This window comes from Lygodium microphyllum, chromosome 12, assembly GCF_053477565.2.
Source record: "Lygodium microphyllum isolate KBCC chromosome 12, Lygodium_microphyllum_v1.1.10, whole genome shotgun sequence".
NCBI classification, from domain to species: domain Eukaryota; kingdom Viridiplantae; phylum Streptophyta; class Polypodiopsida; order Schizaeales; family Lygodiaceae; genus Lygodium; species Lygodium microphyllum.
Genome location: NC_141146.1, coordinates 69,793,740 through 69,807,294, shown reverse-complemented (window position 1 = coordinate 69,807,294; position 13,555 = coordinate 69,793,740). Strand labels below are relative to the sequence as shown.

The 13,555-nt window shown below is 39.5% G+C and overlaps 1 protein-coding gene across 1 annotated transcript; it reads left to right on the top strand.

Annotated features, from left to right (window-relative positions):
• The first annotated feature begins 6,348 nt into the window (after window positions 1–6,348).
• Window positions 6,349–8,802, top strand: LOC148027888 (F-box/WD-40 repeat-containing protein At5g21040-like). Its single transcript, XM_087689597.1, has 2 exons — window positions 6,349–6,483; window positions 6,596–8,802. Exon 2 carries the CDS (start codon window positions 6,716–6,718, stop codon window positions 8,360–8,362), a length of 1,647 nt encoding a protein of 548 aa, XP_087545723.1. The 5' UTR covers window positions 6,349–6,483; window positions 6,596–6,715; the 3' UTR covers window positions 8,363–8,802.
• Window positions 8,803–13,555: the final 4,753 nt, after the last annotated feature.

Sequence of the window (13,555 nt, the reverse complement as noted above, 5' to 3'; positions counted from 1 at the left end):
AGTATTAGTAGATAGACTTATGTTAGTTAGACTTATTAGTAGCATTAGCACTTGTAGTATTATTAGTTAATTAGTTAGACTTATGTAAAATCAATAGTATTTATACTAGTTAATTAGTAGTGAAATGAAAGGGAAAGAAAACGATCTTTTGAATGTATGGAAAAAACAAAAGCGTATCGATCTTTCAAATGTACTGAAAATATGATTCAACAAACTGGATATTTTAAATGGACAAGGGAATGGCACCTTCTCCCATAATTATTTAAATATGAAGAGACCTGTGCCAACTCTTCGGCATGCTACATAGCATGTTTTTTCATTTCATTTAGTTCTTAAAGTATTATTAATATTTATTTATTTTAATTTTTATTAATATTTTTATCTATCAGAATTACTATTAAGCAAAAATTTAAAAAACATCATTCTTGCATGTAAAATATATAAACTAGCTTTTTATATTTTTAAAAATATATAATTACGAAGCATAGTATGTTGTTTTCATGAACAAATGTAATATAGTTGAATGACAAAAATGTATTGTTGCCATCAACATCAATGGGGATGCTACGTAGAAATAAAGTCACAGGGCATCCTTCAAGGCTTGTAAAAAAATGAAAACTATGGCTTGTAGAAAAACATCATTAAAACCCATTGGTGCAACTTGGTACGACATAGACAACTTCAAATTATCTTGGGCAACAAAATGTCAAAGCATCATTGGAAGACTAACAATGTGCACATCCTATGGTATAGTCACAATGCAACATCATGATGTCATCTTGCAAAAAAAACAATCCATGTACATAATAAATATAAGTAACAATGGCTTTGTCAAGCACTATTCTCATCCTTGCATGCCAATAACACAGAGTCAACATGATGACAACAAAATGCCAACCATGTCTTGTGAACAAAGATAGAAACAAATATGTGGTCTCATTGTTACCAAACTACACAAAATGAGTTCTCAATGCAAAGGCGTTACAACTTCAACTATTGAGCATCATTGATACATCCATCTTGGTCTCCAAAACGACAAGAGCAATTGAGAATGAAACCCTAGACCATCGATCTATTCTCAACAACCCTCTAGTCTCTTGGAATGATGGATCGCTTTCATGGCCATCTACTAGAATTGACTTTACTACATTTGAAATTGCGGATGTGTTCGCTTTCAACATTCTACATAATCCACTGATCTAGAAGTACATGGCCATAGCAGAACATCCACATCCAAGGATAGGCCTTTGCATCCTCACCAAGCAATCCATTGAAAGTATTACATAGCTCCATAATGAAAGCTCCCCATTCGACCTAATGCTCCAAGCAGAAGTCGATCAACACAAGTTTGCATGCATCATATTATGGAATAATAACCATCTCGTAGAAAGAACAACAACATTTCAGGACGGACGCTTTACTTGCAAGAAGCTCACCCTGCCTAGATATCACCTTGGAAAATACAGTGTTTTTGTTCTTGTTTCTACTCAGTCATGGTGCCTATGATGGCAACATCTATCTTTGTGAACACATCAAGATGTGGGCATCAATCCTATTCTGTGTTTATACCTTACACAAGCCTTACATCTATCTTTGTGAACACATCAAGATGTGGGCATCAATCCTATTCTCTGTGTATACCTTACACAAGCCTTATATCTTGATTCTATACCAGCTAAAACAACCAGTCTTGATCGTGTATAGCATAAGCACAACTTGCTTACAAAGGGACATTGTTGACTATAGGTGCAGAAACAAGCACAAGCACAACTTGCATACAAAAGGACATCGATAACTACAGGCGCACAAACAAGCACAGTTCCAATGAGGAGGTCATCAAGCACATCCTCCACTCTACAATGTTCTCGCTTCGATATTGAGATTCCCATCCTGGCATCGGCATAATTTGAAGGACCTTATCACAATGGTCAATGTTTGGGGCATGCCTCATTTCTTTCTTACGTTCACTTTAGACGAGGTTACCAGTACAAGGTGGGCCAAGATCAACAAGTTTGAATGCATTGCAAAGGAGTTCAATCCTGAATTCTCATAGAAAGACTGCTCAGTTGAGTGCGCCATCCTCTTTCACACCAAGTTTCACCTTTTCTTCAACTAGTACATTATTGGTAGAGCTGCTTGCGTTGTTGGGCACATCCAGCACCATGTCTTTAGGTATGAGATCTAACATAGGGGCTCTTTACATGCACATGTCATCATATGATTACATGAGGTAGACGTTGCAATTATGACAAACGAGATATATGTGTACATTCCATCTAACGATGATCATTGCACTTCGACAAGAAAACTAAGAGCCCTTGTCATGGCAAAACAAATTCATAGGTGCTACCATGCCTGCTACATAAGCAAAAGTAACAGCTACAATAAATGCAAGTATGGATTTCCTATGTGTCATAGCAGAATTCGGAACCAACAATAGACCTTGAAACTCAATGATACATCTATTACCATCTTGGAGATGAGTATCGAAATGTTGTGCCATATCACCCAACTCTACTGCTCCTTTGGGGAGCTCACATGCAAGTTCGTCGAGTATATCGATAACTCCCCTACACAAATATGACTATGGAAACTCACAAGGACAAGAAATATCATCATGCACCCTGTAGACCTTTACTATGCCCGACCTTCGAACTCAGAGCATGTAACATTCTATCACTACCACAAAAACTACAACATTACCAAAACAACCAATACATTTGATCAGGAACCCACTCTTTGCAATGCTTATGGCAATACCTTGGAGTAGCATACAAGACTGGTATGATTCACTAATTTTCACCCAGGCCACCAAATTGAAGGTTTCTTCTTTAACACATTATTGCAACAAACAACCTTTCGGTCAAAGACTAAACTAATAAGCACCGAGAACTCAGCACAATCATACTACATCGAGTGCCAACTTCGTGGTCTCATTGCCAATGAGGAAGACCTTGAAATATTCATAACAGAGACTGCATGCAAAGAAACTTGCTCACCCACCAACTGATAAACACGATCATTCAAAAGATCCCTTTCATCAAAGACAACCCAGTGACATTCACAGTACCTCCAACAACTTTTAACTGTGAAAGTAGCATTACACAACAATAAGAATAAAGATGGTACAAATCATGAAAGAGTTCCAAATAATTCATGACAATACTCTAACAACAGAACAACAAGCTATCTACAACCACCTCATCCATGCTACATACAACTTATACATCATCAACGACACACCAAGCACTGGAAAGAGCTTCCTCATACATTACTATAGTTACAACCCCATTGCTAGGATTATGAGCATACTACTGATAAGAAGCATAGGAGCAGTTGTAACTAGACTATGCAACCTATCAACCACAATCCACTACAAATTCAAGATACCAGCACATGCACAATAATATCATGTATAGTTGCAAGAGACAGAGAAACACTACATTACAATAAGAAAAGCTGATGCAATCATCATCAATGAGATGTCCATGTTAGCAAGGACAATGTTCAATATAATATTGCACCAGATAGTAAGCATCTGCCAAGGCTCACTACTCAGTCCATTTAGCGAGAAGCTCGTGATATTATTTGGTGAACTTGCACAATTACTGCCTATTTACAACCATCAAATCAAGTTCTGCAAACAATGTCACATCACCTCCTCATCGTACTAGGCACACAGAAAGTAACACTCTCCAAATCTCAATTCAAGACACACATGACTTGTCATTCCTACAATTTCTACAATTGGTCAGGCATTGTTGTCCAACAAAGTGAGAGATACATGAATGCTTACATCAGTGCATGATCGACGAGAAGGATGTCATAGATTTCAACGATAAAAAACAACAACCATATGCACACACAAGGAAGATGTTCGTAACTACAGCAAGCAGATTCTACACAAATACTACATAGTCAAACAGATCCACAGCATTAGAGCTCAAATGAATGCAAACGATAAGTCAACATTGTGGACCTAGCTACATGACAAGAACTTCCATGGGATAGACGAGATAGCAATTGGCGCGACTACAATGATAACTGAGAACATTGACCTCACCATAGGCGTAGTAAACAATGTGATGTGTAAGATCAATTGTATCAACACATCAAACGACAAAATGATATCAAGAATGCAGCTCACGATTTAGTCAACAAACCAACAACTCACCTTGCGGTGCAGCAAGCACCAATGCAAGGCATTGAATAGCAAGTGGTACCATAAATCTACATTCTCTTTGATACTCACATACGTGATCACTAGTCACAAATCACAAGGAGCCATAGTCAGCCAAAAAGCACTTTTATAAATTAGAAGCATGTTTGCGCCTAGACTAGTCTATGTAATGCTCTCTCGCGTAATCGAAAGAAGAAATTCACATATCATTAGCCTTCCAGATCCATTTGCAGTCGCTCAGGCATCTTTCTTGACACCATGTCTCAAGTAAAGAAACAACACAGCTTAACAAAAAACAAACAAAGATTAAACACAACACATTCCATCACACAACAATCTTATACGCTTCTTGTAGCAAGTAATAAAACAATCTTCTAAACCTTCTTTCAAACGTTGTTTGTTAAAACACTAATGTGTTTTTTCAATTTTATTCTCCTACTAATAAATTTATTAACGTACTAATATGCTTTCCCCATTTTTAGCTTTAGAGATACACAACACCCGTTAAGTGGCAAAGATGACTCCAAATGAGGTACGCACAATCCATATAATATCTAGTATGTATAAAAATACAAATATATTACTTCACCTAACCACATTCACCTATGCATGCAAATGTTCCAGCTATACATTTAGAACTACATGAACACACAGTGCCAAATTGAGAATCATCCTACAAATACACAAAATCGCAGGTACATAATGACAAACCAAATGAGAACATCAAACATCGTTGGGCAAAATCCTTCAACATACATCAACAGTTTCGTAACGTACAACAACCTCTAGAAATTGATGGCCACATTGACTCAAATTCTCGACAACAAATAACAACTTGCATCAAACAGTAAGCTTGCAACTAGTACATGACCTCCTACAAAGTTCACAATCTTCATTTTTACTTGAAACAACAACGCTATCTTATATGCACTTAACACGTAGGATTCCTCAAAGACATACTTAACAAACTCCAACTTGAGTACGAAGACTCGGTTGATAATCCACTATGAAGAAGCACATCCCAAGCGCTTCTAAACACAAGAACAAATGGCATCGGAACATATCCAATTGAGTTGCTACACTACAGATTTAACAGCTCGCTCAATCGGTTGGTTAAAGTTATGAAAAAAGAATGCAAGGACACATTAGAAGATTACATGAAAATTGACCACTACAGTCACGGTCGTGATGACAATCCTACAATAACGATTGAGAAGGTCACATACCTAATAAGCAAAGAGATCTACACCTAAAAACACGGTTCCAACTTTGATCCATTCAGCAACATAATCTACGTAATATGCAAGTTCTCAAACATGACTTCTTCTCAAACACAACTCTTTTTCAGATACGACTCCTTCTCAAACATTAAAAACAAAACAACTTTTCTCGTAGAAATGTAGACATAAGCAAACCAAGATGAAACCAAACTTCTGTTAGTGTTAAGCTTGTAGCCTTAACCACAGCAAGTCTTGCCACCAACTCAAGTACTTTCATATCATTCAGCACCATGCATAACCAAAACCCACGAACCAATCTAGAAGCGCCAACACAGAGACACAAAAGCAAGTACTTCATCTTTAGCATAAGATGCAAGAAAAACGACAAGGAGTGTGTAGGACAGACGAACAACATCGAGAAAAGAATCCAACAACACTGAAGAAATCCCATCAAGAAAATGAAGAAAGACATAGAAACATTCCAGCAGAGAGGATAACTTTGAGGTTAACATAGAAACAATAGTTGATAGCAGAGACAAGGCTAATAATTTTGAGCAGGCCACCATTCGTAAGAAAAATGCAATTGTGACGGGGTACAACAACCTAAACAGGCACCCAACAAGATGTAAAAAGTATTAACTTTTGAAGAGATGAACCTCATTTAACATAGCAAAAAAAAATTGTGAATGTTACAACTCACGATCATGGACTCAAGCTATATAAGTATACATATATTCCTTTCGAGATTCTCCATGTATGTAAACAATGCTAAAACTTTTTTACAAACGTAGTTCACTTTAGAACACGTCACATATCTAAACACCATTAGTAAAATTGCAACATTACAAACATGCAAGAGCATCTACTATCAACCTAGTGAAAAAATTTCTATGGCTGTAACAATGCCTAAACCTCCAACCCCTTTGTGTTACTTGGTATTAGGCTGTGTGAACGGATGCTGAACCGGTAAAAGCAAGCGAAGATGTGGCCCAAAATAAAAGCTGTGGGTGTAGGCGCGGGGTATTTCCTCTCTCCTATCACAGGGGGCGGTGTCGTTCTTCTCTTTGTCGGCTGTGCCTTCAGGTATGTCACGCTTGCCATCTTATCACCCATCAATCCCCCTGGCCCGGCGTCCCTGGGGCTGCCTTCTCTCATCGCTCTGACCATGAGATTTTGCGTTTCTGATTTGTTGCAGGTCTTCTGTGCACGCCTTATTAGGTTTTCCTGTACCTCCGAATCGATTTAGGGTTTCTTGTACCTTAGGTTTTCCTGTGCCTCCGAATCGATCCGCCCACCGTCGCCTCTCCCCCTTTCTATGGCACAGCAATGGCAGGGTGCTTCCGCTAGATCTGCAGGGTTAGCTGATGATGCTTGGAATGAAATCGCGCTTGTCCCTGTAAGGCGTGCCGCACCATCCTGTGCAGGAGGAAATAACCCACGCAGAGGTTCACAGTATAACAATGCACCTTCCAAATCCGAGTCTGCATCAGAATCGTCTCTGTTGGACCTTCCGCCAGTCTTAATTGCAGAGATTTTTAAGCATTTGGATGCACGAGAGCTCAGTGTGGTCTCTTGTGTGTGCTCCCTTTTCCATCGGCTCTCTTCGGACAGTCATGGCTGGAAGGATTCTTACTTTGAGCGATGGGGCAATCCTGCTCCTAGTGCATCCACAGGTACAGTTCCTCCGCTCTCAGAAAAGAACTGGAGAGAGTTATATGTTGCACGAGAGATAAGAAGCAAGGCATTTCTGGGAAGATATCGCACTGACATGATGAGTGGACATACAAAAGCAATTAGATGTGTGCGGCTACTCTCTCCAGCCAACCTCATTTTTACAGCAGGTTATGACTCCATTCTCAGGATATGGGATTTGGAGGAAGGCTTACCACTCACATGGTCTCGGCCCCTTGGTGATACTATACGAGCCATTGCAGTGGATATGACTATCCTGGTTGTAGGAGGAACAGATGCCAAACTGAGAGTTTGGCGTGCTGTACCAGATCTCTTTCACATTTTTGATGTTGCAGGTCTCATGTCAGCTGCATCAGAGGCTGTTCTGTTAGGCCATGATGGGCCAATCACTTGTTTGGGCTTGGATGAAATGAAAATTTGCAGTGGTTCGTGGGATATGACAATCAAAGTTTGGGACCGTTGCTCACTGGAATGTGTCAGGACCTTACAGCACAGTGATTGGGTGTGGGCACTGTCTCTGCGAGGTCAAAGGCTGGTCAGTACAGCTGGTGGTGATGTATATAGTTGGGATTCTGAGACAGGAGAGTGTATACGAGTAAGGACAGGGGCACATGTTGGTCAGGCCTATGCTGTCGAGTGTAGTAGGTCAGGTCATTTTGTATTTAGTGGTGGCAAAGATGGTTACATTCGTATGTATGAAGATAAAGTGCCACGCAGGAAGCGTTCTGTAGGTCATTCAAGTGTTGAACCGGTTGCAAGTTGGCAACCTCATTCTGGTGCTGTCTATGCACTGGCCTTTGATGATCCATGGCTTGTCTCTGCTTCTGGCGATGGTTCGCTTGCCATGATGGATGTCAGGAAGGTTATGAAAAAGCCTGATGAGACCAGAAAGCCAGTACCAGATGGTATCTCTAAGGCAAAGAGTCGATGGGGTCCATGTGCTGTAGCTTCTACAGACGCAGAACCCCCACAACGGATGCTGTTTGGTGCCAGCCAAAGCTTCTACTCTGTGGACATTGGAGCAGACAGGGTAGTCAGTGCAGGTGAAGGAAAGATGGTAAGAGTCTGGGATTTCACATTAGCTCTCGAGATTGAACGAAGGGTTCAAGCCTCTAGAACTGTGCGGCTTGAACAACGTCTGAAGCGCAAGCAAAATGCACAACAGCACAAAGGAAAGCAGGATAATCCTGCATGTATTGTTACTGCAAGTAGGGATGCTATGAAAGGAGCTCCTCTTTGGCAAAGGAGGGGTATTAAACTGAAGGCCTGAAAGCATTTTCCTCCAATCCTGAGAGTGGGAATGCTAATGTGTAGGGTCATTGCTAGCCTCTATGGCTGCATTGCATTTACATCAAACATTTCTATTGTTAATCTTGTAGCGAGAATAAGGAGTTCTGGCATCAAGAATGCTCTACAGGCCAATTAGGTAATGTATGTTGATTGTATTTTATAACGTCAAAGTAGGTTTCTTCATTATACTGCAAAGCTTATTTTGGTGTTTGATTTGTGTAACTTGGCAGTTGATACTAATACTTGTAGGTTCTATTGTCATTTTCTGAACTCACGCAGGCCTGTTTAGTGGTCTAACCCAGATAATGTTATTGCATAAATGGTTACACGAGCTTCTTGTCGTAACATAGTTGCTGCATTGACATTTCGATGGAAGTGGGACTTCAATTCTTTGTCCTCAATCAGTTATGAAGTTCTTCATGAGCTGAAAGTGTTATATTTTTTCTGTGAATGCTAGTGCAGTTTTTAGTAGCAATTTGTGGACTCCAAATACTTGTTTGTGAGCTTATGCTGGTTTTGTTGCATTCTGCAATTCAAGGTGAGTTTTACACTATGCACATGCAATCTGGTTTTTCCTTGTGCTTAGAACTGGATTTTGACTGGAGTGGTCTTTGTCTCCTTTAAGTTTGTCAAACGTTCTAAAAAGTTGCGTTTAACTCAAATGAATGGTTACCAGGATTTATTACTTGTGCTTTTCTCTGCCCGCCTTCTTGTTTTGAAATTCAAAGCTTGCAAAGATCCCTGTGGCCCCACCCCACCCAACGTAAAACAAGGCCATGACACCTCACAGCAAATAAAAAAGAAAGAAAAAATGAAAATTCATGATTTTGACGTCTGTTACTCTTTTCTGGATTCTGAACTTTAGTTTCTTTTGTGTAGTTGGAACCAGGTAATCATACTGTATGGTTTGTGGGGCCTTAATTTGCTATGTCATATAAGCTACTCTTTTTAATATGGTTGTTGCAGACTGCTCCAGAGCTGTCTCTTTGTCAGAGTTTCAAATGTCTTTCGTTTATTTTAATTGTTCTAAACTAGTTGCCAATTTCTTGATGAGCAGCAATTTCCCCTAATAATTTGATTTGTTGCGCATACACTGGTGTAGCCAGGCTGTGCTGACCTGATATTGATTTTTCAGCTCATGTTTGTTTTCTTGTAAATTTCAACCAAGGCAAAAATATTTCAGAAAGTACATGCAATCTGTGGTTTAATCCCCATTAACTGTCTGAGGCATGCTATTAACAGTGATAGCCACCTTGGTTGTAACTGAGATGTGTGATTGTGACTTGTGGGAGAATTGGGCATTTGCTGCATTGAGGTTTTTTGAATGTGTTCACCAAAGAAAAGGTTTGCTTACTTGTGGGAAATGAAATGTTACTGACTGCAGTAGCATCTTGCAGGGAACTTCAAACTTGAGATTGCTAGACTGTTGGGAGGATTAGGCATCCATTGCATTGAATATATTTGAGCGTGTTCACCAAATAAGTTTGCTAATTTGTGGGAAATGATTTACCTTGTGTGAAGGCTTGAATTTGAATGTGTTCCCCACAGAAGTGGTTTGCTATTTTGTGGGAAATGATTTACCTTGTGTGAAGGCTTGAATTTGACTGTGTTCATTAAAGAAGTGGTTTGCTGATTCACTTGTAAGGGTCTGGGTTAGAGTCTGTGATTCTGTCCTTTATGTGGCTTGTACTTTCAGCAGCTGGAAGTGTGGTGAGCTAAGAACTGGGCTGCTGTCTTGTTGGGAACTATTCTTGTGTGAATAATGAAGTTGGTGTAAAGCTTAAATAAAAAAGGTTTACTGTAATACTAGCAAAGGAGAGGTTAGGAGTGAAGGTGCTTAATATGAACTTGAGATAATGAATGAAGTTGGTGTAAATAAAAAATGTAAACTGTAAACACTAGCATCACTGAAATCAAGCCACGAATGACGTAGAGCTAGAAGGGTGTCCATGCTACAGAGTGGAAAAATGTTGTATATCTACAAAGTGGAAAAATGGGTATGTGGAGAGAGTAGCCTTGCCAACCTGAAGCTTGGTCTTACCTCGATTAGGTTAGTTGCATGATGGAAAAGAGCTAACAGCAACAAAGTTCCAATAATATTCCTTAATCATTCACTACATACGTAGTTCAAATTCCCAAAATGTTGGAACAAAAAGCCTCCTAAGCTGTTGAACATGGTAATATCAGGACACATGGACATCTTGCAAATACTAGTGCTTTGGATTCTTGCAAGGAGATGGAATTCAAAAAGTAGAGGTGGGAAGTACTAGTGTAAGCATACCCTATGTTGGTTGACAAGATGTCATTGTACAACAAATTTATACTTGGAGTGTCGTGTAAAAAGCGAAAATGAATGAAAGTCAATGCATACCAGGTCTTGTCCCTATCTAGCATGCTATTAGAGTAATAATCATAATGAGCAATGAAAATCTCTACCAACTCAATCTACTAGGTATGATGGGATGTAGTATATTATGCATGGGGCACATGAGGAGGGTTTTTAGGTTGCTGAATCTCTCCATAGCTTTTCTCATGTTGTGCTTGGATTTGAGAAATTTCTCTACCAACTCAATCTACTAGGTATGATGGGAGGTAATATATTATGCATGGGGCACATGAGGAGCGCTTTAGGTTGTTGAATCTCTCCTCCATAACTTTTCTCATGTTGTTCCAGGATTTGAGAGATTTGTGCCTATTGTGAGTGTAATAGTTAAGTTTGGGTTAGTCTAGGTCTCTTGGTGGCCTTGATATTCGAGGTTCTCTATATAGAAACCCCTTAGATAATATAGAGGAATGGGGTGTGAAGCGTTGGTGGACTTCAAGAAGCAAGTGACCTATGGGGCCAAATCTATGGCTCTGTGTGTGTAGAAGTGTCTCTCCATGTCTCTATAGCTCTATGAAAAAGCCGCCAATGAATTTTTTGTTAGGATAATTGATTTTTGTTTTGTTTTGTTTTGTGAGTCAAGTATGCATGACTAGGTCATGTAGATGCTATTATAGGGCCAAACCCTTGAACCTTTGCTTTTGTTAGACTATGCTACTTATTTCCTCTCCCTTTGGTTAATAGCTCATGTGAGACCAACATTGTGTTGGCAAGGATAAGCACCAAGCACTCCTATTTAGAGGCCTAGATTATCCAAGACTTGAGAAAGGATCACCCTAACCCTCACTATTTATTTTCACTCCCTTTGGCTAATAGCTCATGGGAGATAAACCTTGTGCTAGCAAGGATATGCGCCAAACACCTCCATTTAGGGGCCCAGGTAATCCAAGACTTTAGACAGGATTACCCTGACGAAGGAAATTCGGTATGGCAGCCTCTATACTATGTCAAACTCCCTTTTGCCACAAAGTGAATGAGGTAAGGGCACCACCTAGTCATGGAAGAGCAGACTAGGACGCTATGCAAGCGGGAGAGGAGATTGTGAGGGAGAAGAGAGGAAAACTAAAGGAGGGAGGGAGAGAGAGAGTGTGTGAGAGAGAGAGAGAACTACAAAAAAATAGATGAATCAATAAACTTAAGAGATGGAGAACCCTCGGGACATAACCAATATACACAATATGGACACCAATATTATGGGTTTATTACATTGTAGAGCATACATAAGCTATAGTAAGGGAAGGAATTGCATAAGCTTATGAGAGAGAATGTGGAAGGCTCAATAGGACTGAATAAGGCCTCTTGGCTCTCTCTCTTCTTGCAAATTACAAACGAGAGGGTCTCTTTATATAGGCCTTGAGGGTGTTTAGGGAGGAGGTTAAGATATAATAGAAATTAACACCACCAAAGCTGTATTAAGGCGGTTCCATCAATGTGGAAGCTCCATCTAGATGTTTTGTTGACCAATTTGTACTTAATCAAGCTCCATCATAGGTGAGTTGTCTTCATTCTTTCCCCCATAGCTTGAGTCCAAGAGCTCTCCTATAAAAAAATATAGAGAATCTTTATAAAATAAGATTATATCTAGTAATAATAGAGAGAGAGTAGTGATAGTTTATACATTACTACTATAATTAAGGATGATGTGAGGGTGATTTAGGAGGGGAATTCTAATGGTTTATTAGCTTGAGAGAGAGGAGAAGAGAGGGGAAATGGTTGGGAGTCTAATGAATGATGTTTTATGAAAGTGTTAAGTGTGGGAAAGAAAATATGGATGTGTTGGCATCCACCATTTTGGCCATATCTCCCGACTCGTAGCTCCAAAAAATTATAAAAAAAATACCAGCCGAAACTTCAGCTCACGCGCTACAACTTTTATGTTGAAAAGTTTTTTTTTGGATCGAAGTGGAAGTATTTTAAAAAAATCTTACAAAATCATGTGCTTGATTTTTCTTCCACTAATGCTTCCAAGAAGGGTCCCATTTGGTTGAATTATCATAAGGCTCCAAAGTCATGACATTATGAGCCTCACATGCCCTTTGGATGGCTCCAAATCCATTTCATATCTTTTCTTTTCACATTATACATTTTCCCTTCACCTTCCTCCATTGATCTTTACTCTTCACCTCCCCTTGGTAAACCGGTCCATGAAATATTTTCATCCAGTGATTTCTTGGATTTCCCAAGAGGTTGTTTCCACCCTCTTCTTTATTTCAAAACTCCAAATGTACAAAAAATCAACAAAGTGTTAGACAAATATTTTTTTGTGATTTTCTCAGATCATATAGCTCCTCCCAACATGGCTAGAGGTATTTATGCCTCTAGACACTCTTTGGTATCTTGAGCTGACCCCACCCTGATGTGATAGGGTTTTGAGCGCCATCCATTTACCCTGGTCTTGTGTACTTTTCCCTCAATGTCTTGAAGTTTGTAGGAGCCATTGTTGAATTTTTTGTGACCCAAAACGTGTCAAGATTGTGGGAGAGAAGGAAGGAGTCTCACTTGTAGCTTTCTTGCTTGTACAATGGGGGAATACACACAAAGGTGGAGGCTGAAAACAGTTTTCCTCTTCTTAGTTGTGTAAGCCAAAAAGAAATCTCATACAAAGAAATAGAAGAACCCTATATATAGGTCTCAAACCAAAGACAACTAACTAAGGTGGCATACTAACTGAGCCACGAACTAGAGTAGATAATGATAGCTATCATCTAGCTATTATTCATGGGCGGTGTACCAACCGCATCTACAACTGACAAAGTTGGTGACATAAATACACAATGGTCACCCTGGCAT

Excerpts from the sequence above, each read along its gene's own strand:
- LOC148027888 (XM_087689597.1), top strand. The coding sequence starts at position 6,716 with ATGGCACAGCAATGGCAGGGTGCTTCCGCTAGATCTGCAGGGTTAGCT.